This window comes from Castor canadensis, chromosome 3 (genome assembly GCF_047511655.1).
Source record: "Castor canadensis chromosome 3, mCasCan1.hap1v2, whole genome shotgun sequence".
Lineage (NCBI taxonomy): Eukaryota > Metazoa > Chordata > Mammalia > Rodentia > Castoridae > Castor > Castor canadensis.
In genome coordinates this window covers 45,854,832-45,878,539 of record NC_133388.1, presented here as the reverse complement: position 1 = coordinate 45,878,539, position 23,708 = coordinate 45,854,832, and the positions used below count along the sequence as shown (strand labels likewise).

At 36.2% G+C, this 23,708-nt stretch overlaps 2 protein-coding genes across 9 annotated transcripts in view; one reads left to right on the top strand and one right to left on the bottom strand.

Moving 5' to 3' along the window:
* The first annotated feature begins 104 nt into the window (after positions 1-104).
* Positions 105-19,450, top strand: Jkamp (JNK1/MAPK8 associated membrane protein). Of its 3 annotated transcripts, none has more exons than XM_074067873.1 (7): positions 105-284; positions 2,234-2,307; positions 3,432-3,586; positions 10,433-10,639; positions 12,879-13,060; positions 16,544-16,620; positions 19,091-19,450. In XM_074067873.1, exons 1-7 carry the CDS (start codon positions 281-283, stop codon positions 19,307-19,309), a joined length of 918 nt encoding a protein of 305 aa, XP_073923974.1. In that variant the 5' UTR covers positions 105-280; the 3' UTR covers positions 19,310-19,450. The 3 variants fall into 3 exon arrangements, with proteins under 3 accessions (XP_073923974.1, XP_020034542.1, XP_020034543.1); XM_020178953.2 differs by having other exon boundaries at positions 2,216-2,307; XM_020178954.2 differs by having other exon boundaries at positions 2,184-2,307.
* Positions 19,451-20,000: 550 nt separating this feature from the next.
* The window catches only part of Ccdc175 (coiled-coil domain containing 175), a 77,683-nt gene continuing 73,975 nt past the window's right edge, over positions 20,001-23,708 (bottom strand). For 5 of the 6 annotated variants that reach the window (XM_074067865.1, XM_074067866.1, XM_074067867.1 and 2 more), the window contains 2 exons: positions 20,709-20,850; positions 20,001-20,128 (listed from right to left, as the gene is read on the bottom strand). In XM_074067865.1, coding sequence (XP_073923966.1) covers positions 20,741-20,850 — 110 coding nt within the window. In that variant the 3' untranslated portion in view covers positions 20,001-20,128; positions 20,709-20,740. The remainder of the gene's footprint in view (positions 20,129-20,708; positions 20,851-23,708) is intronic. The other variant, XM_020178939.2, reaches the window with a different exon arrangement.

The following is a 23,708-nucleotide window of genomic DNA, read 5'->3' as shown; positions in this document are numbered from 1 at the left end:
GGCGGGGCCTCGAGGCGGGGGCGGGGCCTGGAAGCCTAGACCAGGAAGTAGGGCGGGGCTTCGGAGCCAGACCAGGAAGTGGGCGGGGCCTCGGAGCCTAGACCTTGAGGCGGGGGCGGAGCTACGGAGCCTAGGCTAGGAAGTGGGGACGGGGCTTCAAAGCGGTCGCCCGGGGTTACCGGGAGGCGGAGCCGAAGAGGTCTCTGTGGCCCGGATGTGCGGGGGCTGCTGTCAGACCCGCTGATTCCAGAGCTTTCTGCGAGAAATCTAGGAGCCGCCAATGGGTGAGTGGTCGCCGAGCCCCCGGAAGCGTCGGAGTCCAGCTTCTCCCCTTCGCTGTCGGCTCCGGCCTTGGCTTCCCGGCGGCACCCGTGGTGGGGCTCGCCCCATATTCCTCCCGGAGTCCGCTGCTCCTGACCCGCTGCAGAGGGGAGCGGGCCGAGTGTCAGGGGAAAGGCCCAGCCTTTGTTGTTGTTCTGTTGGAAATGTCACTTCGTCCCATTGTCTAATGAGGCGGGAACGCGTTCTTAATGGTTGACGTTAGCATTAAAAGCGTGAGTGTCAGTGCAGAAAAACAATGAAGGAAGCTAATTGTTGTATAGCTTATTGTCGTCTGCTTAAACATCAAAGGAAGTTTATAGGGTCCTAAACAAAGAGGCAAGACCGTTGCAAAGGGAGTCTTAAACTTTTAGCCCTAATTCAGTAAAGAAAATGACGGAAGATTGAACAGACCCTTTGGAGCCAGGGTTTTGTTTGATAAGTGATGAGCTCTGGCTTTCGATTTATTGTACTGGTTTTCAGTCTTGGATTTTGAGAAACTTCAGGTGTAAAGCCTGCACAGAAGAAGCTTCCAATGCTTTAACTTCTGCCGTCTCAGAAAATCTGAAACAACTCATTTTTATGTGTTTAGGTCATTGAGATTACAGTTGTTTAAAACATAGGTGCCAACGTAAAGAAGCCCGTGGGTTTAAAAGAGTAAGTCAGATATTTGATAATGAGCATTTTAGTCAATGCTTTTTGTTTTCTCAGCAGCAGAAGGAGAAAGAAATCAAGTCTACTGGAATTTGAAAGGAAAAAGGGCCCGCCTGTAGACCAGGCAGTCTCTAGATCATGAATTCATGAAGAATTTGGGAAAAAAATTGTTCAAGAATAGTCATAAAGTGCATAATTTTCCAAATTAATTAACACTTAGATCTCAATATTTTGAATTCATTCCACATTCGACTGCAGGTTCTTAGAGGTCAGAAACTCATATTTCTGTGTATATGGACCTTTAGTGACCCTTAATCAGTGGAATTTGACACTCAACACATGTTTATTGAATGAATGATCAATGCATGAAGGGAATCATGTCACTGATGAAAAAAATTAATAATTTCTCCTTGTGGATGAAGGCTAAGATAATATTTAGGTCCTGAGGACTTTTTTTTTTTTGTAAAGAAGAGCTGTCTTCAATTTTCCCCAAACATTGAGATCAGGGAATTGATTCTAAGGCAGTGGTTCCCAAATATGATTAGTGCCTACTACAGCCTTTATAAAATTTCCACCTGTTCTCAACAAAAATGATAAACTCTACAACAGTGCTTTTATGTATTTTTGGGTTTTTTTTTTTTGCAGTACTGGAATTTGAACTCAGGGCCTCACATTTGCTAGGCAGGTGCTCTACTACTTGAGCTACACCCCCAGCCCTTAGAACAGTGCTTTTATAGAAGTGCTTTTCTTTACTCTAAAAACCTGGCTCCTATCCTAAAGTTACATCCTTTCAGCTTTTTGGTTGTTATTGTGTTCTGTTCTAAGTAAAGGTGATTGTGCTTGTGTGCCTAATAGTCTCACTGGGCAAAATAAAAAGTGATGGCCTTCTATTAGTGCTCTTATTGTTTAAAAAGTACTTTTGATCTTTATAATCAAAGAAATTCAAATCTAATCAAGAGGGAGGAGGCTTTCTGGAGTCATTGGAGACTTGCTAGGTTAGGCTGTTAGTTTTGGGGAAAGAACCTGCTTTCTGGTTGAGGACCTTAATCATAGGCAAGGTTCGAGCGTCATGGTATACAAGGAGGAATTTAAAACTAAATCCATCAAGACCTTTATTTAGTACATTTGTCATTTTAAAAATCGAAACTGTGTTGAGACATTTCTGCCAAGTGCTTCAGCTATTATCATGTTTTTTTTTATAATCACAAAAGATGTTACTTTACTGGCGTTTGTTTTTAAAAAGCTGTCGATATTCAACCAGCATGCCTTGGACTTTACTGTGGGAAGACCTTATTGTTTAAAAATGGCTCAACCGAAATTTATGGCGAATGTGGGGTAAGTTTTATGTTCTATGTTATTTCATTTATAAAATCTGTGTGCTTTCAAAATATTTTCACATGGAAACTTTTTTCTTAAATATACTCATTAATTTATAAGAGTATAGAGGCATTAATAATATCTTTGTTTATGTTGTTACATTGATATGTAAATATATGACATAGTTCTTGACAGTTACAGTTAAGTATTTTAGAAAGCATTTTATGTTTGTATAGCAACTTCTAATTACTTTTTAAATGATTTAGTACAGTGATTTATACAGTAAGTTACATTACAGCCCCAGAATATTTCTCTGCAATTATTTTTATATAATGTTACAAACTAGGGTTTTCATTGGAGGTTACTTAACTATTTTAGTAATTAAATAAAAAAGAATCTTTTGGGGGGAGGAGTGGGACTGGGGTTTGAACTCAGGGCTTTGCATTTGCAAAGGAGGATCTCTACCACTTGAGCCATACCTCCAGTCCATTTTGTTCTGGTTAGTTTGGAGGTGGGGTCTCAAAAACTATTTGCCTGGGCTGGCCTCAAGCCGCCATCCTTGAGTGAGTCACTGGCACCTAGCAAAAAGAATCTTTTATGAGCATTTTACAGATATAGCACATACAGTGTAGATTTTATTTTATGTGTGCTCTGTTATTTATTTAATTTTTGGTGGTTACTGGGGCTTGAACTCAGCCTCACACTTGCTAGGAAGGCACTCTATGACTTGCGCTATGCCCGCAGTCTGTTTTTGATTTAGTTTTTTTTTTTCAGATAAGGTATCACACTTTTTGCCTAGGGCTGGCCTTGGACTACCCATCCTCCTACCTGCACCTGCTTTATAGCTGGGATTTCAGGCATGTGCCAGTGACCAGCTTGTTTGTTGATGTGGGGGTCTCACTAACTTTTTGCCTGTGCTGACCTTGAACCTCAGTCCTCCTGATCACTGCTTCCTGAGTAGTTGGTATTACAGGCATGTACCACCATGCCCAGTCCTCTTTCTTTTTTTTTTAATTTTAAAAACTAAACTTACAAACTTAAATGTTTAAACTAAAATAGGATGTCTTATAGGATGATTTTGGTATGATGTTAATATTCTAAAATAATATCTGTAAATAAAACCTTCCTTTTATATATTGTAGGTGTGCCCAAGAGGACAGAGAACAAATGCACAGAAATATTGTCAGCCTTGCACAGAGTCTCCAGAACTTTATGACTGGCTCTATCTGGGATTTATGGCTATGCTTCCTCTTGTTTTACACTGGTTCTTCATCGAATGGTACTCAGGGAAAAAGAGGTCAGTGCATTCTCTGAATGTGTCTAGATGGACTGATGCTGGAATAATTATCGTTTATTTATTCATTTTGATGCTAGTGATGGAACTTAGGGTCTTGTGCATACTAAACACACTTTATTCCACTGAGCTATCCCAGCCTGATTATCATTTAGAAGAGTAATTACTCTTCTTCTGATATTTTCAATATGGTAATCTTATCTTTCTTTATATTCTGATTACTTTTTACTGTGGCAAGAAGAATTAATGATAAGGAATGCCTAAGTAATAATTAGGAGAACTGTATTTCCTTCTAAATGATCTTTTTTTGTTATTGTTGTACTGGAGTTTGAATTCAGGTCCTAACACTTGCTTGGCAGGTGCTCTACCACTTGAGCCACACCCCAGCTTTTTTTGCTTTAGTTATTTTTCAGGTAGGACCTCCATTTTTTTTTTTTTTTGCCCAGGGCCAGCCTCAGAGAACAATTCTCCTACCTATGCCCTCCAAGAAACTGGGATCACAGGCATGCATCACCATACCCAACTTACTAAGAAAGGGGCTTGCTAACTTTTTGTCCACATTCCTCCCGACCCCTCCCGACCTTGAACCTTGATCCTCCTGATCTCCACCTCCTAAGTAGCTGGGATTACAGATATGAGCCACTGAACCCTGCCTTCTAAATGATCTTCAAAGAATTTTTTTAATTTAGGTTTTCTACAGAAAAATGGTTATAAGTTTATTGTTCTAGAACATATACCTTGTAATTTAATACTAATAATCTAGGATAATGTAGCTAAAAATGATATAACATAACTTGATTATGAAAACTCATACAACACATTAAGTCAACACATTTATCTAGTCTTAGAAATATAGTGAAAGAGTTGTAAACAAAATGCTCAGGAGTCACAAAAAATGGAGAGATAAATTGGGTCTGATGGGATCTGAAAACAGCTTCAGAAAAATAGCATTTTAAGTAGAAATAGCAGCATGCCCAATGGTAGGGAGATAGAAGAAGTGTGGTCTGATGTGGTCCAAGTGTGGGTTACAAATTCAAAAACATATTCTAAAGGAAATGGTGGAATGTGAGGGCTCTTGATAAGGATGTGAGTGTATTCTACTGGAAATGGGGAGCCAAATTCTTTCTTAGTATGTCCCACCCAGATGGTTTGCTTTTAATTCCTCAAACTTCTCAGGATTTTTCCTTCTTTAGGTCCTTACTCTTTTCCCAAACTGTTTTTGCTGCTTCAACTGTGGAGGCAAAAATGAGCACAGTGTGATCAAGACATGAGAGTGAGGGTGGTATGCGAAGGAAGGACTAAGTAGGCCAGGACACAAAGAGGTTTGGAGTAGAGGAGCTTAGTAACTGTTCATACAGCCTGGGGTGAACAAGAGCTGATGTTGAAGGTACAGTCTGCCAGATAGGTGAAATGTGTTTTGAGATGGATGAAGCATGTTTGATGTGTGGAAAACCTGAAGTAATTTAGCATGCTGAGAGGTGGTGAAGATAATACTCATGAGGAGTATTGTTCCTGAAAGGCAGAATGGGAGAGATTCTGAAGCACAGTCACGCATCGCTTATCGACAGTGATAGGTTCTGAGAAATGCTTCATTAGCTGATTTTGCCATTGAGTGAACATCATAGAATGTACCTGCACAAACTAAGACAGCTGTGACATAAGCAGGTGATACAGTCTTATGGACCACTGTCATATATGTGGTCCTTTGTTGACTGAAATGTTGTTATGCAGGTGAATGACTGTGGTTTTGTAAGGAGAGTTTTAGAATCAGTCTTCATTTTGTGAAGATCACATGGTTGACTGCGAATGGACTGAAACGGCACAATGAGAAGATACCAGAAAGCATGTTACTAAAGAAATGATGAGATTGGGATTTTGCCTCTAAAACTGTGAGTTCTATAAAGAAGCCAGAGATCAGATCATATAATATGATAGTATAAATGTTTAAGTATTCAATATTTTCTCCTTCGTGAGATGGTCTAGAAATTCTGCTTCTCACAATATGGGCCAATTAGACGCTCCAAGTGATTCTCATGAAAATAACTGAAGTCTGGAAAAGACATATTATTTGTGGCATTGTTGGTCACAACAGAAGTATGGGGGCAGTTGCTGAGAATTCTTTTCTTTCAAAAAACAAACCCACCCTGAGTGCCAGACTGGGGCCAGAATGAGAGTGTAGACAGTTGGGATGAGAGATGTCCTAAGATTAGGTAATTTATGAACAATAGAGGTATATCACATACAGCTCTAGAGACTAGGAAGTTCCATATCAAAGTACAAACAGGTTCAGTGTCTAGTGGGGAGTTGCTTTTGCTTCTTGCTGTGCCCTCACATGATGAAAGGGACAAACAAGATCCCTCAGACCTCTTTTATAAGGGGACTAATCCTATTCATGAGGACTCCATGAATCACTTCCTAAGGCCCTACCTCCCAATGCTAGCACACTGGAGATTAGGTTTCAATATAAGAATCTGGGGGACATAAATATTCAGACCATAGCAGGAGGGTTGCTGAGGTTAATTGCTGATAGCAGCTGTGCTATCTGGATACTGAATTAAGTAGACAACTGGTGCTAATTCTAGACCCTCAAAGAGTTGATGTCCAAGGTAGTGATGGCCATGCTGGTGACAGAAGCAGCAAATCCTCTCTGCTTTAAAGCTTCTCTACTGTTAACTTAGGCCCGTTAGATTCTTGCTCTTTAAGAACAACCAATGATGTCATAATCTGTGATTATGAAATACAATCAGCACTATAACTTATTGGTAGATATAACAAACAATACATTTGTGCTCCCTATGGATTATAGATAATTTTGCTATAGAATATATGACTGCTACCTATGTAATACTTAAAGAAATAAAGGATGTAGTCACAAAGCTGTCCAGTCAACAAGATATTATCAGAAATAAACAGATTTGGTGAAGAACAAAAACAACAACAAAAAGGAATTTCTGTAAATGAAGATTTATACTTGTCAAAAATTTAAACAATGGTAGTCAACTATCTTTAATGTAAACAGTTAAAGATAGAATTACTGAAATAGAAAAAAATACATTTTAAGAAATAATGGAATGTAGTGCCAAGAGATAGAAAATATAGATAGAGATATTTGAGAGAGAGAACTTCTAATGAGAAGCTACAATATATAAACGTTCAGACTCACAAGGTCACCACCTGAGCATCCGTCTACTCAGAAGCAGCACATCTTACCAGCAGGGTAGCATGAGACATTAGTTGTCAGCAGTAGTTTTTTTTAAGCAGTTCAGCCCAGATGCAAGGAGATGAGATCCACTTTGCATGGTTTTGGGAATTATCCAGGCTTAAACCAGTAGTCTCTGTTGTTACAACCCCCTAGTTTCCAGGATCATGCAAGGGACCTTCCAATTACAGGAATCATTGAACAGGTTCTGCCCTCTTGTTCTCTGATTTTGTAGAAGAAAAAACATAAGGGGTTGGGGGCAGTGACCCAAATAATGTATACACATGTAGGTACATGTAAAAATGATAAAATAAAATGAAAAAAAAGAAAGTAAGAAAAACATGGTTTTTGCTAATTTGAGATAAAGATAGTTATATAGGGAGATTCCTTGTGTTGCTTGCATGCATACATGTATTACATCCCAAATTTGTTCATCTCCACTAGACCTCTTCACAACTTCCTAGTCCTCTTCCCATAGTGGCCTCGGCCAGTTTAAGATTACTGTATTTGTTCCTATACAGCAAGCACATCAACCACATTCAAGTTTTTGGCTTTATTCCCTTGCCCTGTCCCACCCCGTACTAGTACCAACTCAAAGTAGATTATGGACCTTAACATCAGACTTGAAACCTTGATGCTAGTACAGGAAAGAGCAGGGACTACAGGAGAAAAGTTTTAATTCTTTGCATGTAGTGTCTAATCAGGGTCTCCAAAAAAATCTAGGGACAATCAGATTTATAAGGAGAATCTGCATTTTGAGATACTGTTTTCAGGTTTTATAAAAATAATTTACAGAGGCAAACAAAATACATCTTAAGCAAAATGAAAAGGAATTCATATTCACGTGTGTTATAATCACACTCCAAAGCACCAAACAAAAGAGGCCATGTGAAAATGCACCACAGAGCTCGGTCAACAGCACCAGTTATACCCACAGCTGACAGCCTGCACTTACTGTAGCCTATGAGCTACAGCTTTTGACCTCTGCAGCACAATTGGACCTCTAAATGAGTACATGTAGAGCAGAAAGGACTGCCAAGTTGAGCTCATTCAAATCACAAAAAACAGTGAGAAGTGATCAGTGGTTGTTGTTTCAGGCCACTGAATGTTAGGGTGATGGATAACAGAAACATCATTCAGGTAGAAAATGCTAACGCATCTATAACTGGGTATTAGTTATTTAATAAGGGAGTTTAAGAAAGAGGTTGGCTGTAAGATCAGTGTACAAACTCTATTACCTTTTTTAAAAAACATTTTTATTAGTATATGATAATTATTCAGGGAGTTTCATTGTGACATTTCCATATATACCTATGTTGTACCCTGAATGTATTCATCCCCTCCATTATTCTCCCTCCTACTCTATTCCCCTTCTTGAAATGACAACAGGTTTCAGTGTTCCATATTCATACATGTATAGAAAGTACATCACATATTCACCCTTTGTTACCCTCATCTACCCTCCCCCTCCTGCTTTCACCCTTCCCTTAACATGACCTATTTTGCACTCCTGTCCTTCAATGTTTTAGTGTCTGTTCATTGTTCAGTGGGATTTTGCCTCGGTATTTTAACTGTAAACATACTGTATTTTAATCAGTCTGGTCCCTCTATTACTCTTCCTTATCCTTTTCCCCCTACCCTGTATTGTTCATTTCAGTGTGTTTCGTTGTGTCTTGTTCCTACACAGATGTGATGTATTTCAGTATTATTCACTATCATTCTTTCCTTCTTTTCCTCTTTTCCATTCTTTACTTCTATTCCTCTAATAGTGCCACTTTTGGAGATATGATCTGTATGTGTATATATGATAATGCTTGCATTAGTATTTGGATCTGTCTTCCACATGAGAGAAAACATGCGACCTTTGTCTTTTTGAAACTGGCTTACTTCACTTAACATGATGTTCTCCAGTTCCATCTATTTACCTATGAAGGACAAAATTTCATTCTTCTTTATGGTTCAGTAATACTCCATATGTGTGTATTGCAAGTACTGTGAAGTAGCTAAGACCAAGGTGGCTAAGCTACATTGGATTTATATTATATTAGACAAGTTAATTTTAAAGTTTACACAGAAGAGCAAAGGGCCAAGAATAGCCAAGATTACTGAAAAAGTAGAAAAATGTGAATATCAAGAATTATGATATTATTATTCTGTTGTCTCAAGAGTTGATAATAGACCCTAGTAACAAAATAGAGAACCTAAAAATAGACCCATTATGTATGAAACTTTATATGGCAGAAGTGGCATGGCAAAACAGTGAGCAGAAAGGAGAAATGGTGCTGCTGGGACAACTGGATATCCAAATGGGAAAATTTAAAGTTAGACTCTAGAAATCTCTGGGTGAGTTAAAGATTGAAAAACAAAACCTTAACACTGTTAGAAGAAAATATAGGATAACATTTTACTTTCTTAAGGTGCAGAAGGATTTCTTAAAACAGGAATTATTGGCAGAAACATAAAATTAATGAAGCCAACTATATTAAAATTTAGGACATATTCATAAATAGACATCACAAAGAAAGTGAAAATTGAGCCCACAAACTGAGAGGAAGACATTTGCAACACATTTTAACTAACAAAGCAGAATGGATAAACTAATCATGGTTTGGTCATATGGTGGAATCTTATAGCAATGAAAAGAACTGAACCTTATCTATAAAAATGTCATGGATGACCTTGGAAATGTAATTTTCAATGGAAAAAAATCCCATAAGACTTACATTAGAGTGCTATCATTAAAAAATAGGTACACTAAGCAGTAGTTTTGAAGCATAAATGTAACTGGGATAAAAATGTTTAGAAACAGTGTTTGAAACAATTTAGTGTAACTTACCATGTTGATCACCTCCAGGTATGCGGAATAAGAGGAGCTCAGAAGTAGTTTTCTTACTCTTAGTTACTGTAGGTGGTGAGCTTACAATGTTTATTATGTTATTATACTTTATAACTCATGCATGTTACCTAATCGTATTTATGTGCTTTTTATTTATGTGCTTTTTATGTTATCAAGATAACATAAAAATAATGCATAGATAACTTCAAGAAAATTATTATTATTGTACTGTGGTTTGAACTCAGGACTTTGTGCTTGCTAGGCAGATACTTTACCACTTGAGCCACTTAACCAGTCCTTTTTGTGTTTGTATTTTTGAGATAGGGTGTCTGCTGGCCTGGACTGCGTGATCCCCCTATCTGTGCTTCCCTTCAGTAACTAGGATGACAGGCATGCTCCACCATTGGTTGAGATAGGGTCTCACAAACTTTTTGCCCTGTCTGGTCTCCAACTGAGATCTTTCTGATCTCTGCTTCCTGAGTAGCTATGATTATAGGGTTGAGCCATTGAGCCTGGCTAAGAAGTTTCTAATAAAAATTTGGTAATATATTAAAGATAAAAGGTATATAGTTAATTTGTTATACTTTAAGTAATACTGGCCCAGTATTTTCTGGGATGAGTACTCCTTTTCAAAAAGTAAGGTTTCACTGTTATCAAGTCACTTTCATATATGTTTGACTTTTCTGATCTATTTAGAGGCTTTTTACTTTTGGGATTTTTCAGTTAAATTTTTTTTTTTTTAGAATGTCTATTTTGAAACATACATGTTTTATCAGAGCCATTTGAATATTGTAATTTTCCTCCATTTCTCTAGTTCCAGTGCCCTTTTCCAACACATCACTGCATTATTTGAGTGCAGTATGGCAGCTATCATCACCTTGCTTGTGAGTGATCCAGTTGGTGTTCTTTATATCCGTTCATGTCGAGTACTGATGCTTTCTGATTGGTACACAATGCTTTACAACCCAAGTCCAGACTACGTTACCACAGTGCACTGTACTCATGAAGCTGTCTATCCACTGTAAGTATTTATTTAGACCTAAGATAATTTAAAATGAAACCCTGCAGATTATCATTACATTTCAGCAGACTGAGCATTGTGAAACAGCTTCTAGGCACAGAGGAAGATGCACAGAAATTATTTTCTTAAGGCACACATAGTGTAATAGGAAGAAATATAAATACATCTTAGTATGACAGAAGGAAAACTATTTTTGTGTTGGTGTTGAAGTATATATAAAAACTTACAAGCTTTTTTTAAAATAAGCTTTGTATGTTGCAGAGTTTTTAAAGAGAAAGTAACAAGGAAAAACCTTTTGATATGTAACAGATATATAATAGCTGTCATATAATGTGGAAGAAAATAGGTTTTAGAGACCAAACCAACTTGGGTTTGAATTCTTGGTCTGCCATCTGCTGTGTTAACATGAAAGGCATGTTAACAGCCTCTTAGAACCTCAGCTTTTCCATTGATAAAATGGGAGTAAAGATATCTTCTAGTGAGCTGTGAAGGTTAAATGCATCTATACCGTAGAGCTGTGTCCACTGTCTTCCACATAGGAGGCACTCAGTAGTAGCTGTCATTGTTATTGGAGTGCTTGGGGTAATGTTCTGTCTTTTTTGTGGTTTTTTTTGAAAAATTTTCATCAGGATGTTTTGTTTTAAATATAAGATTCAGAATCTTATGAATTTTCATTCCATTTTTAGAATTTCCGTAAATTGTTCATTTTGATATGTTTTCTTGGTAAATGTGTAATAGGAAAGTGTGCTGTTTTCTCATAATTGTAGCAAGTATCTATTATTTATGAGGTTAGTTCCTTTGATCAAGTTATTAATAGTAAAGTGTCAAAAATGTATGCATGATTATATATAAAATGGAGATTTTCAAAAAACAAGATCCAGATGCAGAAATGTGAAAATCTTTTTTTCCATTGCCAATCTTTAAGTTCTCTAAATTATTTATTTTATATGTGTATGTGTGTACAATATAAACTAATTATATTCTTTTTGCTGATTCATTTATTCATAGAAGTACAACTCAGTTTCTAGTATTCTCTGGTCAAATACTGTCCTGAGGACTTGAAGAATTTAACCTGATCCTTTTTAGAAAACTTAGGAACTGAGCAGGTTATCACATTTAAATAAGATAAGATTCATAGTGTTTTTTGTAAAGATATCAGATTAGAAAAGAGATGGCAAATAAGATACTCCCAGCCCTAATTCATCACCCATTTAAGCAACCCATGGTTGCTACTTTTAAACTCTATAGCTTTCAATGTGCAATGGTGATAAATGGTCTAAGCCACTTAGAATTGCAGAATTTTGTTAATTCAGGAGAGACACAAATGAGTGGCATTATAAAGTGATGGGGTAAAGAATCCAAACATGTCAGTTAAAAAGTTAAGGTAATTCAGTTGTAGGTTATCATTTAAGAGACTTCAGGGCTTGTTTTATGCTGATCAAGCTGATTATGTGTGGTATATACTCTAGGATAATTGAAGCTCTGTCTTCCTGCTTTCTCTTATCCTGTTGCTTTGTTAGTAGTTAAATTTGACTTGAAGTTACTTTAGGGTAAGTAGTAATCTAATAAACAAAAAGCCCCAAATGGGATGGGGTGGTATTAGGGACAATAGAGTTATGTATTTAAAACCTTTCTTGGTTTGCTTTAATTTTTCTCAGCATGACTGAGCTTGAAAATATATAAAGTTCAACGCAAACCCATGTTTTCCAAGCTACTTATTTAAGTTATGATTAAAAATATTTGCATCTTTTTTTTGCTTTCATTGAATTTATAGTATTTTTAATTTCCACATAAAATTGTATATATTAATGAGATAGAAGAAGCTTGTGACACTTTGATACATATATACATTGTATGATACTACATTTTTAATGTTTTCATGGTATTCAAGTGTGAAGGTACATAAAAGTAACCAGTCTCCTATTTTTGAGTATTTGTTTTTTTTCTGAGTTTATTACAAGTGAGTCGATACAAATCTGTAGACATAAAGTTTTTGGTGTAGCTTTGTCTCTCTTTGATACATTTGTGTAAGTAAAATTGCTAGGTCAAAGAGTGTAAATGCTTTTAGGGCTTTTGATACACATTTCCAGTCTGTTTGGCCAGCCTTCCACCAATCTGAATATTCAGTAGGTGGACTTGATATGCTTTTTAAACCTTTTTAAGGATCTTTGATTTCAAAATATCAAGGACAAGAAAGCTTCTAAACATTTAATTACAGACTGGCTGTTTTCCTGCACAGGTACACCATCGTGTTCATTTATTACGCGTTCTGCCTGGCACTGATGATGCTGCTCCGGCCTCTCCTGGTAAAGAAGATTGCTTGCGGGTTGGGGAAGTCTGACCGCTTTAAAAGTATCTATGCTGCACTTTACTTCTTCCCAATCTTAACTGTGCTGCAGGCAGTTGGTGGAGGCCTTTTATGTAAGTTTGATGAGGAGAAAAAGTCAACAAAACATATTTATTATTATGTTGAATAAGCCATGTTTTCTCTGAACTTAATTTGATAGCTTTTTCTTTAAAATCATTATTTAATCCTTGAAAATAAGACTTAGTATGTATTTTTGCTAAAATAAGTAGTCAGTCATATAAAACTAAGATGAAATAGAAATTCTCAAGAAATTTGTGGCAGCTAATCAAAACTGATTTCTGTTTAGAGGATAATTTTGAAGCTCATAGTCAAATTGGAAGATTTTTAAAGCCTGAATATAAAACAAAAAATAAAAAACTGTTTTGCATATAAAGGTAGAAATTAGTCTTGATAGTATATACCATTTACTATTAAGTTAGCTCTTAGATTTCTCAGGTCCTTTATGAAAACCTTTCACATGCAGTAAAAAATTATCTGTTTTCTTTAAGATAACCATTCATCCATTTCTTTTAGCAACCATGTAGATTGAACTGTGCCTCAAAAGAATATCAAAAAATCATTGTTTAAGGGCTCATATACTACTAGGAGATAAAGCAGAAAAGCCATGAATGGCTGAGGAAACATAGTATGGTACTTTTGAAAATGTGACATTGAACATTCTAAGATGTCGGATATGTCCTTTATAAGGACAGCCTACCAGGGTGCAGAGGGCCCAAAGAAACAAATAATGCAGCTTGATAATATAGTTTAGTTCAAGATAAGGTGGAACTCAAAGTAAGGCCAAGAAAATAGGAAATTGGAGGTCAGTCTGGGGTTTGTTACCCTTCATATTCTAGCTTGCAGATGAACTGTTTTATTCGGCTGCTGTTATAAAATCTGTAGCTCCCTCCATCTCCTACCATCCCCTATTAGATCTGGCACACTTCAGTTGTTACTTGCCTGGCTAGCCTGTATTTGAGGTTTCTATTCTTGCTGTAGCGATAGGAATCTAATTATAAAAGGTTTTAGGTAGAAGAGTGACATAATCAGATTTGGATGTTAGAAAGATATGATAGCCCAATGGAGGGTGTATTGTCAGAGGAAGAGAACCTGGGGGATCAGTTAAATTATTGAAGTAAATCAGATCTGCCTAACCTAAAACAGAGTAACCCTGGAAGTGAAGAGCTTCCAGGTGTCAAAGGCAGGGTTGATTAAAATAAGTAACAAATACTGGGATTGAGGGAATGGGATGAGTATACGATAAAGTAGCTTTCTGACTTAGTAACTGGTGGGTAGATGAACAGTGAACATTAGAGGAAGCAAGTAGAGTGCAGTATTCATGGATATCCAAAAGGTGGCAGGTAGTACTTTATACTAGTCCAGAGCTTGGGAGAGCTGTCTGGGCTGGAGAGAGTTAAGAACTGGCATCTTTCAAATTCCTGTTCTAGCTGTTGGTACCATCATGTATAAGTTCTTGTTTATGAAGTGGAAGAAAGGGAAAAGCTGAGAAAGGCAGAAAAAGTCTAGAAAATTAAACAAAAGAGACAGCCAGATAATACTGACTCCTGTTTTGTAACAATCTAAACTGAAAAGTCCTTTTCCCACATGGAATGTTTTTAGATCATTTTGTTAACAAGCCTCCACTCAGAACCATTCATAGGGAGGATCAAGGAGATAATTATTTGCACCAAGTATAAACTTTTGCAGTCTGCTGTGATTAGGCACAAGGGCTCGTAAAACTTATATTCTATGAAGCTGAAAAAATAGGTAATTTTTGGTTTGCAGGAGGTATAATAAGTCTGAACAAAGTAGAGCAGCACGAATCTACTTTGGTAGCTTCAGATACTTGGGGGTGGGGTTGAGGGTTTAGGGAGAAAGTCACTGGGAGTGATTAGGAAGTTGTCATGACAAACTTTTACCTGTTTAGAAGTATTATTGCATCTGACCCACCAGGGAAACTAGCATGCAGATTCTTACCCTAGGTAGAGCTGCACAAAATCTCAAGTTGTTTTGCATACTAGAGTTTAAGGACCACTCTAAATCTGTGTCCAGCTTGGTAGTATCTCCCTGTACTCCCCACAAGTTTGAGATTCCTTGAAAACTTTCTCTTCTTCCTTTTTACCTTACATGGGTTTTTTTTTTTTTTCTTTTTTTGCCAGTTCCCAAATTTACATCATTAGCCACATTGTTTAACTACTTGTAAGTTAAATGAGTATTGTTATATTTTTTTTAATGACTGATTAAGGACCCAATCATTGTCTGTGAAATGAAAGATTCTGAAAGTCAACAAATTATTCAATTTGTCTAGTAAGCTGAAATCAGGCCTATTGATAATTCAGGGTCTTTGGCTGCTTTATCCTAAGTTAACATTTGAAATTGTTTTGAATGAGTTCTGCAGTATAGAATAATTAAACTAAATGTTTTAAAATATTGTATAAGAAATAATTCAAAGTATTTTTCTCAATTGTATATTTTCATGTGCTGTAAAAATTAGTAATGTTTTGCTTAAAGTATTATTACTGTACTATATTTTAAGTAGAAATTTCCAGAATTTTGATTGGACACTGAAAGATCTATTTACTCTTTGAGGCTTATTGATAAATGAACTTTTCTAAAGATTAGTTAAGGCTGAGTTACTCTTATGTTAGCCTTTCTCAACCAAGTTTCCCTTCGTGGCCCACAAAACACACAAAATTGCTTGAGTAACTATTATCTCAGCGATTCCAAGTTTGTTACACAGCTAGTACCATTATAGATACTAGGAAAGGAGTTAATTCTTTTCATTCATTGAATGTCATAAGGCTGGGTGTGGTGGCTCTTATCTGTAATCCCAGCTACTCAGGAGGTAGCGATTGGGAGAGTCAAGGGTGGAGGCCAGGCTGGGCAAAAAAGTTAGTGAGATTCCATCTCAATCAATAAACTGGACATGCTGGTGCTCCCCTGTGGTCCCAGCTACCTGGGAGGCCATGAGTTGGAAGATCTCAGTCAGAGGCTGGCACTGAGCAAATACACAAAACCCAACCTGAAAAATAACTAAAGCAAGTTGTAGAGCACCTGCCTAACAAGCATGAGGCTCTGAGTTAAAAGCCTAGTATCACCTCCCCACCCACCAAAAAAAAAAAACAAAAAACATGCCTTAAGTGGGAATCTTCAAAACTGAACCTAGGATGGGTTTTACATTTTTAGATGGTTAGAAAAAAACCCACAAGACATATGTATTGACATATGTTAATATGAAAGTCAAATTTTGTAGTTTGTAAATTTTTATTTGAACAGAGGCATAACCGTTCATTTGTATTTTTTCTGTAGCTGCTTTCCCGCTACAACTACATGCATAGTTGGAAAACAACTGAGACAGACAACAACAAAAATATTTACTATCTGGCCTTTTCTAGAAAAAGATTGCTAAACTGTCTTAGGACATTACAACTCAAGTCTCACAAAACTGGTTGAGAAAGGAGTTTTTGACCCTATGCAGAATTATACTCTGCCTGCATTTGCTGGTTTATTCAGATAATTTGTTTAGTTTTTAATGTAATTCAATGCTTGTCTTTCAGATTATGCCTTCCCGTACATTATATTGGTGTTATCTTTGGTTACTCTAGCTATATACATGTCGGCTTCTGAAATAGAGGTAGGAAATATTTTTTCCTTTGTTAAAGTTTTTTTAAAATAAATTTGACAGTAGAATGTAATAATACATATGATATGATAAAGTACAACTGATCGTTTCAGTAATCCTTGGCTAATTGATACCAGTTGTAGCTTTTAGCTTGTTAGTAAATTTATAGAAGGTTATGTATACTATATTGTGATTTCCTTGGGAAATTAGTGAAATAGTTAAGTAGTCGAGTTCTAATTTACCCACGTAGTGTAAATATAATTTGTGAAATGTTGAAACTTACACTATTTTGACAGGAAACATAAAAGTGCTTTTTGGTATATAGAACTAATTTTAAGTTTTATTTACAATGGCAGCACTATATAACATTCTAATCCCATCTATAGTTTATCCTCAGTTTTAGCATCTCAATTATGGATATTCATTTTTGCCCTAAAATATAACATTTTGGCATTTTAAGATCACATTAGTAGTAGCCACATTAGTTCTGATTCTGCTCTTTTTCTTAGATTGATTTTTGTACCTTGAACTTTTTAGTATTTCAGTGGAAGGCTACTGTGAGAAGGAACTCTATTTTATTGTTACAGTTTTACATATTTAATACAGCATATCACCCCTGTACAAATATGGGAAAAAATTAAGTTTATCATCTCTAAACCACTATGGCTATTAATATCTATAAAATGCCACTCAACACAGTAAACTGGGATACTTTTTTCTAAAGTTGACAGCACAGCTAAAGTTTACAAAAAATTGAAATTATATGTGTGCATGTGTGTATGTGGTATAAATATACACACATACATATATATATATGTCCATATAAAAAGACCGATAATAGCAGTCTGAAGTTATCTGAACAAAATTATAGAGACATCCATCCAGCATACTTCATTTAAAAAAATAAAAAGGTTAAAAAACAAAACTGTAGGGCTGGCAGAGTGGCTCAAGTGGTAGAATGCCTGCATAGCAAGTGTGAGGCCATGTTCAAACCCAAGACCACCAAAACTGAATAAACAAAAAACCCAGAAACCAACAGAAAAGAACCTTAAAAGATAGCATGTTTTTAATTTTATATATGTCTTTATTTTCAGAATATTTTAGTCAAAAGTTATATTTTGACTCATGTTCAGATCAGTTGGGTAAAATAGAACATCAAATCGTTACATTTATACTTTTAAATATTCTATTTTAAGAAACTAAGCAATTGTCAGTCAAAAATATGAATAATAAGTGATAAGTAAGTGTTCACTAAACTTTTAATCAAAATGGGTATTTTTGCACATTTGTTTACATGCAGTCTTCAGAAATTTTCCTTCAAAATAATGATGTAACTCTCTGCTTCCATTTATTTTAAAATTTTAAAATTTAAAATTTATTTAAATTTTTGTAGTAAATATGTGAATGTCTGATTTAAGAGCTCTGTTTTGAGGCTAAACTCTAAAGGAATAAAATATAAGGCCTTAGACTTTCCAACCTATGCTTGCCAACCTGGTGGCTGTGAGCTGTCTTTCACTGCTCACCACAGTTCATGTGCTTCCATAATTCTGACGTTAAAAAGGTCACCCAGAGAAAAGAAGTTGCTAAACCCTTTTGAAGTGATCGCTGTGGATGCCACTTTTTCTAGTACAGTAGTGAAAGGGCGGGGCCCTAGACATCACAGTGACTTTTAGGTAGACAAAGTGGAGGAACTAGACAGAATATTTTATGATGATTATTCAGTTGTTTCCATTGATAGGCTCTCCTCATCTCCTTTGTAATCTTTAATCAGCATCTCAATATGATGAATTTGAGGACAGGAAATTAGTTTTGGTACTTTTATCAGTTGTAGGGAAAGATTTGAAGAGAGAAATGTTTAGATAGTCTTGCTCTAAGTGAGTTGATGAGTCACATGTAACAAGAGAAAGTTGGCGACTTACTGGCAAATTACACATGATGTGTGTTTATCAGCACAGTAGAGTTACTTTTGTATTAATTTGGTCTGTACAGTTTCTGCCTGTTATATGTTAAAGATTAAAAGAAAATGAGACTATTCACATATCATTTCTGCTCTCCTCTAATTCAGGCAGAAGACTCTGGGAGTGCTAGAGGTTGAGGAAGTTGGGTTTGTTTATCTTCTGTATCCCACTGCAGTCTCAGCACTGCAGTAGACCAGGGCAAGAAGAGAGCATGCAATGTAGACTTCTTCTAGTTCATATCGTTCAGAAGAAACCTTGGTGTTTCCAAGAGCGAGCAGTGATGTAGAGGAGGACTTAAGAGGTAGAGAGGCTCTTATCTGGGTGCTGCTGTTGAGTACTTTTATGATCATAGGAAGCTTTGGTTTCCTCCTTTGTAAAATGTGGTGGTTAGCCTGGGTAACTCTTAATATTCGTGTTAGCTCAAACAGTCTGTGATTCCAAGGTTATAACTGAAAAAAAATTATCTAGCCAATTCAGATTAATAATCTGTGTTTCTCTTTTCTTTCTTTTCTAACATTATTTAGAACTGCTATGATCTTCTGGTTAGAAAGAAAAGACTTATTGTTCTCTTCAGCCATTGGTTACTTCATGCCTATGGGATAATTTCCATTTCCAGAGTGGATAAACTAGAGCAAGACTTACCCCTCTTGGCTTTGGTACCTACGCCAGCCCTTTTTTACTTGTTCACTGCAAAATTTACTGAACCTTCACGGATACTTTCAGAAGGAGCCAATGGACACTGAATGTAAAATGCCAAAAAACCTAAGAAGTATTCTTAGTAAAAAAGTAACAATTCTATCATTCATGGGAACATGATTATCAGTGTATCTTATTTTTTTTTTATTTTATCTTTAACTTAATAGACCTATGGTTAGACTTAGAAAAGACAAAAATATTGTGATACTGTACTACACAGTGTAATATTACTTATTACACTAGAAGCCTATCAGCAAGTTTCAGTTATAGAGTACAATTGTGTTTCTGTGGTCCTAGAAATGGGTTGTTCCCATCTTATTAAGAAAAACTTTAGGGCTTGGGGCATAGCTCAAATGGTAGTGGCCCTGGATTCAATCCCTAGTGCAGAAAAAAAATAAAACAGGCATAGCAGTGCAGTGCACACTGTAATCCCAGTTGCTTGGGAGACAGAGGCAGGAGGATCCCAAGTTTGGGGCCAGCCTGGGCAAAGGCAGTGGTGAGAACCCTGTTCTCGAAAACAAAATAGAAATGAAGGAGCTGGGTGGGGGCATAGCATAAGTGGTAAAGCACTTGGCAAACGTGTGCCAGGCCCTGGAATTGATTCCCAGCATTGTTAAAAAACAAAGCAAAAACAGAAAAGGTGCACGGACCTGTGTGTTTCTTTTTTTTAACCTATAATGAATTACAAAGACAAAAATACCTGTGAGTATGATAGAAAACCTGCAAACAAAGTATGTTGTTTCTTGTTATCTATTTATTTTCACCAACACAGTATTTTGATAATATTACAAAAATAGAGCATAATTAATATACCAGGTTTTCTGTTTTCAGACAGTTTGGTTGAAGACATGTTCAGGTTACTGTTCCTGTAAAGAAAGAAAGAATAAAAAGCTTAACTAAAAAAACTCAGATGTTTTGACTTTTTTTTCTGCCACACTAATCATAGAACTAATAAAAATGCCTAGTGGTAAACTTTGGCCTCTTTCCTCAAATTTATTCATGCACTCAGAATTCCCTTTCTCCTGTCTTGTTTTTAAAATACACACACACACACACACACACACACACACACATATGCCATACTTTATCAATTGAGACACATTTTTTTCACATTGTGACATTTCTGAATTAGGATGCAGTTTACCACTGATGACTTGTAAATGTAACAAAATACAGAATATGTAAGAAGTCTTACTGGTTGGGTTTTGAGAGCTGTGTGTGATGTGTATACTCTCAAGGCTTCAGAAGACTTAAAGTCACAGCCGTGTTAGCAAAGGAAACATTTAACACTTAGCCTAATAATCGAACATGTTTATCATCCATCAGTATTGTTCAGAAGGTTACTCACTGATTCTGCTACTTGGTGTGGGGATTGACAAGTTAGCTAAATCTCAGACTTTGAAGACTTGTATGAACAGTTGCAAATATGAAAGTAGGTGTACTCACCTTAACTATAGTTTTGTTTATACCTTTTGAATTCAAAGCAGTCGTATTCTTGAGTTATTTTGTTCTTTTTTGGGGACTTTTTTCCTAGTACATTTAATTTCTGAGAAATAGACACATTTGGTGTGCCTTTGTTTCTTCTTTTCTGTAGCAATGAAAAAATTAAAACTTCTATTTGTATCTTGCACACATTTGGTAGTGTTAGTGTCCGTTAAGATCCTGGGTTGTCCAGAGAATTACCAGTGGTAATTATGTAACTGGGTATATGGCAGGTATCACGGGTCTGATTCGCAGGACTACACTCTCTGGTCTCACTGTATTTCAGGTTGTGTAGTCATCATCTAAGATGCCCTATTCTAGCAGAAAATATGTATGCAAAAGGAGAAATCATGTAAGAAATTGTGCTTACAAATCTTAAAAGGCAAAGAATTTTGGGAATACTTAATATCTGCATTTCTCATTTGCTTTTATAAAAAAGACTATTACAGTTTATAGCCACTGTAGTTACTACTGTTACTAAATAATTTGGTAAAACACATGGTCGTTTAAAATATGCAAACAACCCTTGCCTTGTTCAGCTTTGTTAAGTTTTGATCTAAATCTTCATAGCACATTGTACTTCTCACTGCTACAGTATATGGTAATTATTTTGCTAATCAATCCTGAATAATTTAAAGTCAAAATTTTCTTGATTAATTTGCATCCACTGATAAATCTAACAATCACATTGTTATGTATTTATCTAAAACCATTGGTTTGCAAGACTCGGCTGCTTACTGGAGTTATGTGGAGACATTTGAAAACATGTCTGTCTATACCTCACCCCAGACATTCATATTGGATTGGCCTGAGGTGCAGCCTGGGGATTTTTTTCAAATCTCCATGTGGATCTAATGTTTGAGAACTATGACCTAAACTCTTCTTCATTTACACTGATTTTTCTAAGAGACCTTTTGACAATGACTAGTGAAATGATTTTTTTCTCACTGAAATTTTGATTCTATTATAATTATATAATTATAAGTAGGTTCCTTTCAGACTTAACATGCTCAAAATGAACATAATTATCTTGAGTCATTTTCCATCAGAAACAAAAAGATAACTGGACAATTATATGAACTGATTTTTTTCAGGTCTTCAAAAATCTATTGTAGGTTGGGCATGGTGTAATTGCAGTTACTTGAAAGTTGATCAGATTGCAGTTTGAGGCCAGGAAAAAAGTAAGCAAGACCCCATCTCAACAAAAAAACCAAGGCTTAGTGGTACACACTTGTTATCCCACCTACACTGGAGGTTGTAAGTGTAAGTAGCAGGACTGTGGTCCAAAGCCAGCCCTACACCATAAGACCTTATCAGAAAAATCCCTAACAGCAAAAAAGAGTGAGGGGTATGGCTCAAGTAGTAGACATCTGCCTACAAGAATGAGGTCCTATGTTCAAATCCTAGTAACTACCAAGAAAAAATAAATATCTGTATAAAAAATCTTCCTTAGAAAACTGTCAAAATATCCCTATTTGCAGACGACATGATCCTATACCTTAAAGACCCAAAAAACTCAGAAGCTCTTAGACACCATCAATAGCTACAGCAAGGTAGCAGGATATAAAATCAACATAGAAAAATCATTAGCATTTCTATACACTAATAATGAACAAACTGAAAAGGAATATATGAAAACAATTCGATTTACAATAGCCTCAAAAAATATCAAATACCTAGGTGTAAACCTAACAAAAGATGTGAACGACCTCTACAAGGAAAACTATAAACTTCTGAAGAAAGAGATTGAGGAAGACTATAGAAAGTGGAGAGATCTCCCATGCTCATGGATTGGTAGAATCAACATAGTAAAAATGTCTATACTCCCAAAAGCAATCTACATGTTTAATGCAATTCCCATCAAAATCCCAATGACATTCATTAAAGAGATCGAAAAATCTACCATTAAATTTATATGGAAACACAAGAGGCCACGAATAGCCAAGGCAATACTCAGTCAAAAGAACAATGCAGGAGGTATCACAATACCTGACTTCAAACTATATTACAAAGCAATAACAATAAAAACAGCATGGTACTGGCACAAAAACAGACATGAAGACCAGTGGAACAGAATAGACGACCCAGATATGAAGTCACACAACTATAACCAACTTGTCTTTGACAAAGGAGCTAAAAATATATGATGGAGAACTAGCAGCCTCTTCAACAAAAACTGCTGGGAAAACTGGTTAGCAGTCTGCAAAAAACTGAAACTAGATCCATGTATATCACCCTATACCAAGATTAACTCAAAATGGATCAAGGATCTTAATATCAGACCCCAAACTCTAAAGTTGATACAAGAAAGAGTAGGAAATACTCTGGAGTTAGTAGGTATAGGTAAGAACTTTCTCAATGAAACCCCAGCAGCACAACAACTAAGAGATAGCATAGATAAATGGGACTTCATAAAGCTAAAAAGCTTCTGTTCATCAAAAGAAATGGTCTCTAAACTGAAGAGAACACCCACAGAGTGGGAGAAAATATTTGCCAACTATACATCAGACAAAGGACTGATAACCAGAATATATAGGGAACTCAAAAAACTAAATTCTCCCAAAACTAATGAACCAATAAAGAAATGGGCAAGTGAACTAAACAGAACTTTCTCAAAAGAAGAAATTCAAATGGCCAAAAAACACATGAAAAAATGCTCACCATCTCTAGCAATAAAGGAAATGCAAATGAAAACCACGCTAAGATTCCACCTCACCCCTGTTAGAATAGCCATCATCAGCAACACCACCAACAACAGGTGTTGGCGAGGATGCGGGGAAAAAGGAACCCTCTTACACTGTTGGTGGGAATGTAAACTAGTACAACCACTCTGGAAAAAAGTTTGGAGGCTACTTAAAAAGCTAGACATTGATCTACCATTTGATCCAGCAATACCACTCTTGGGGATATACCCAAAAGACTGTGACACAGGTTACTCCAGAGGCACCTGCACACCCATGTTTA

Coding starts and splice junctions, on each gene's coding strand:
- Jkamp (XM_020178953.2), top strand. Junction 2,308..3,431: donor AAATTTATGGCGAATGTGGG/GTAAGTTTTATG, acceptor TATATATTGTAG/GTGTGCCCAAGAGGACAGAG. Junction 13,061..16,543: donor AGTTGGTGGAGGCCTTTTAT/GTAAGTTTGATG, acceptor CTTGTCTTTCAG/ATTATGCCTTCCCGTACATT.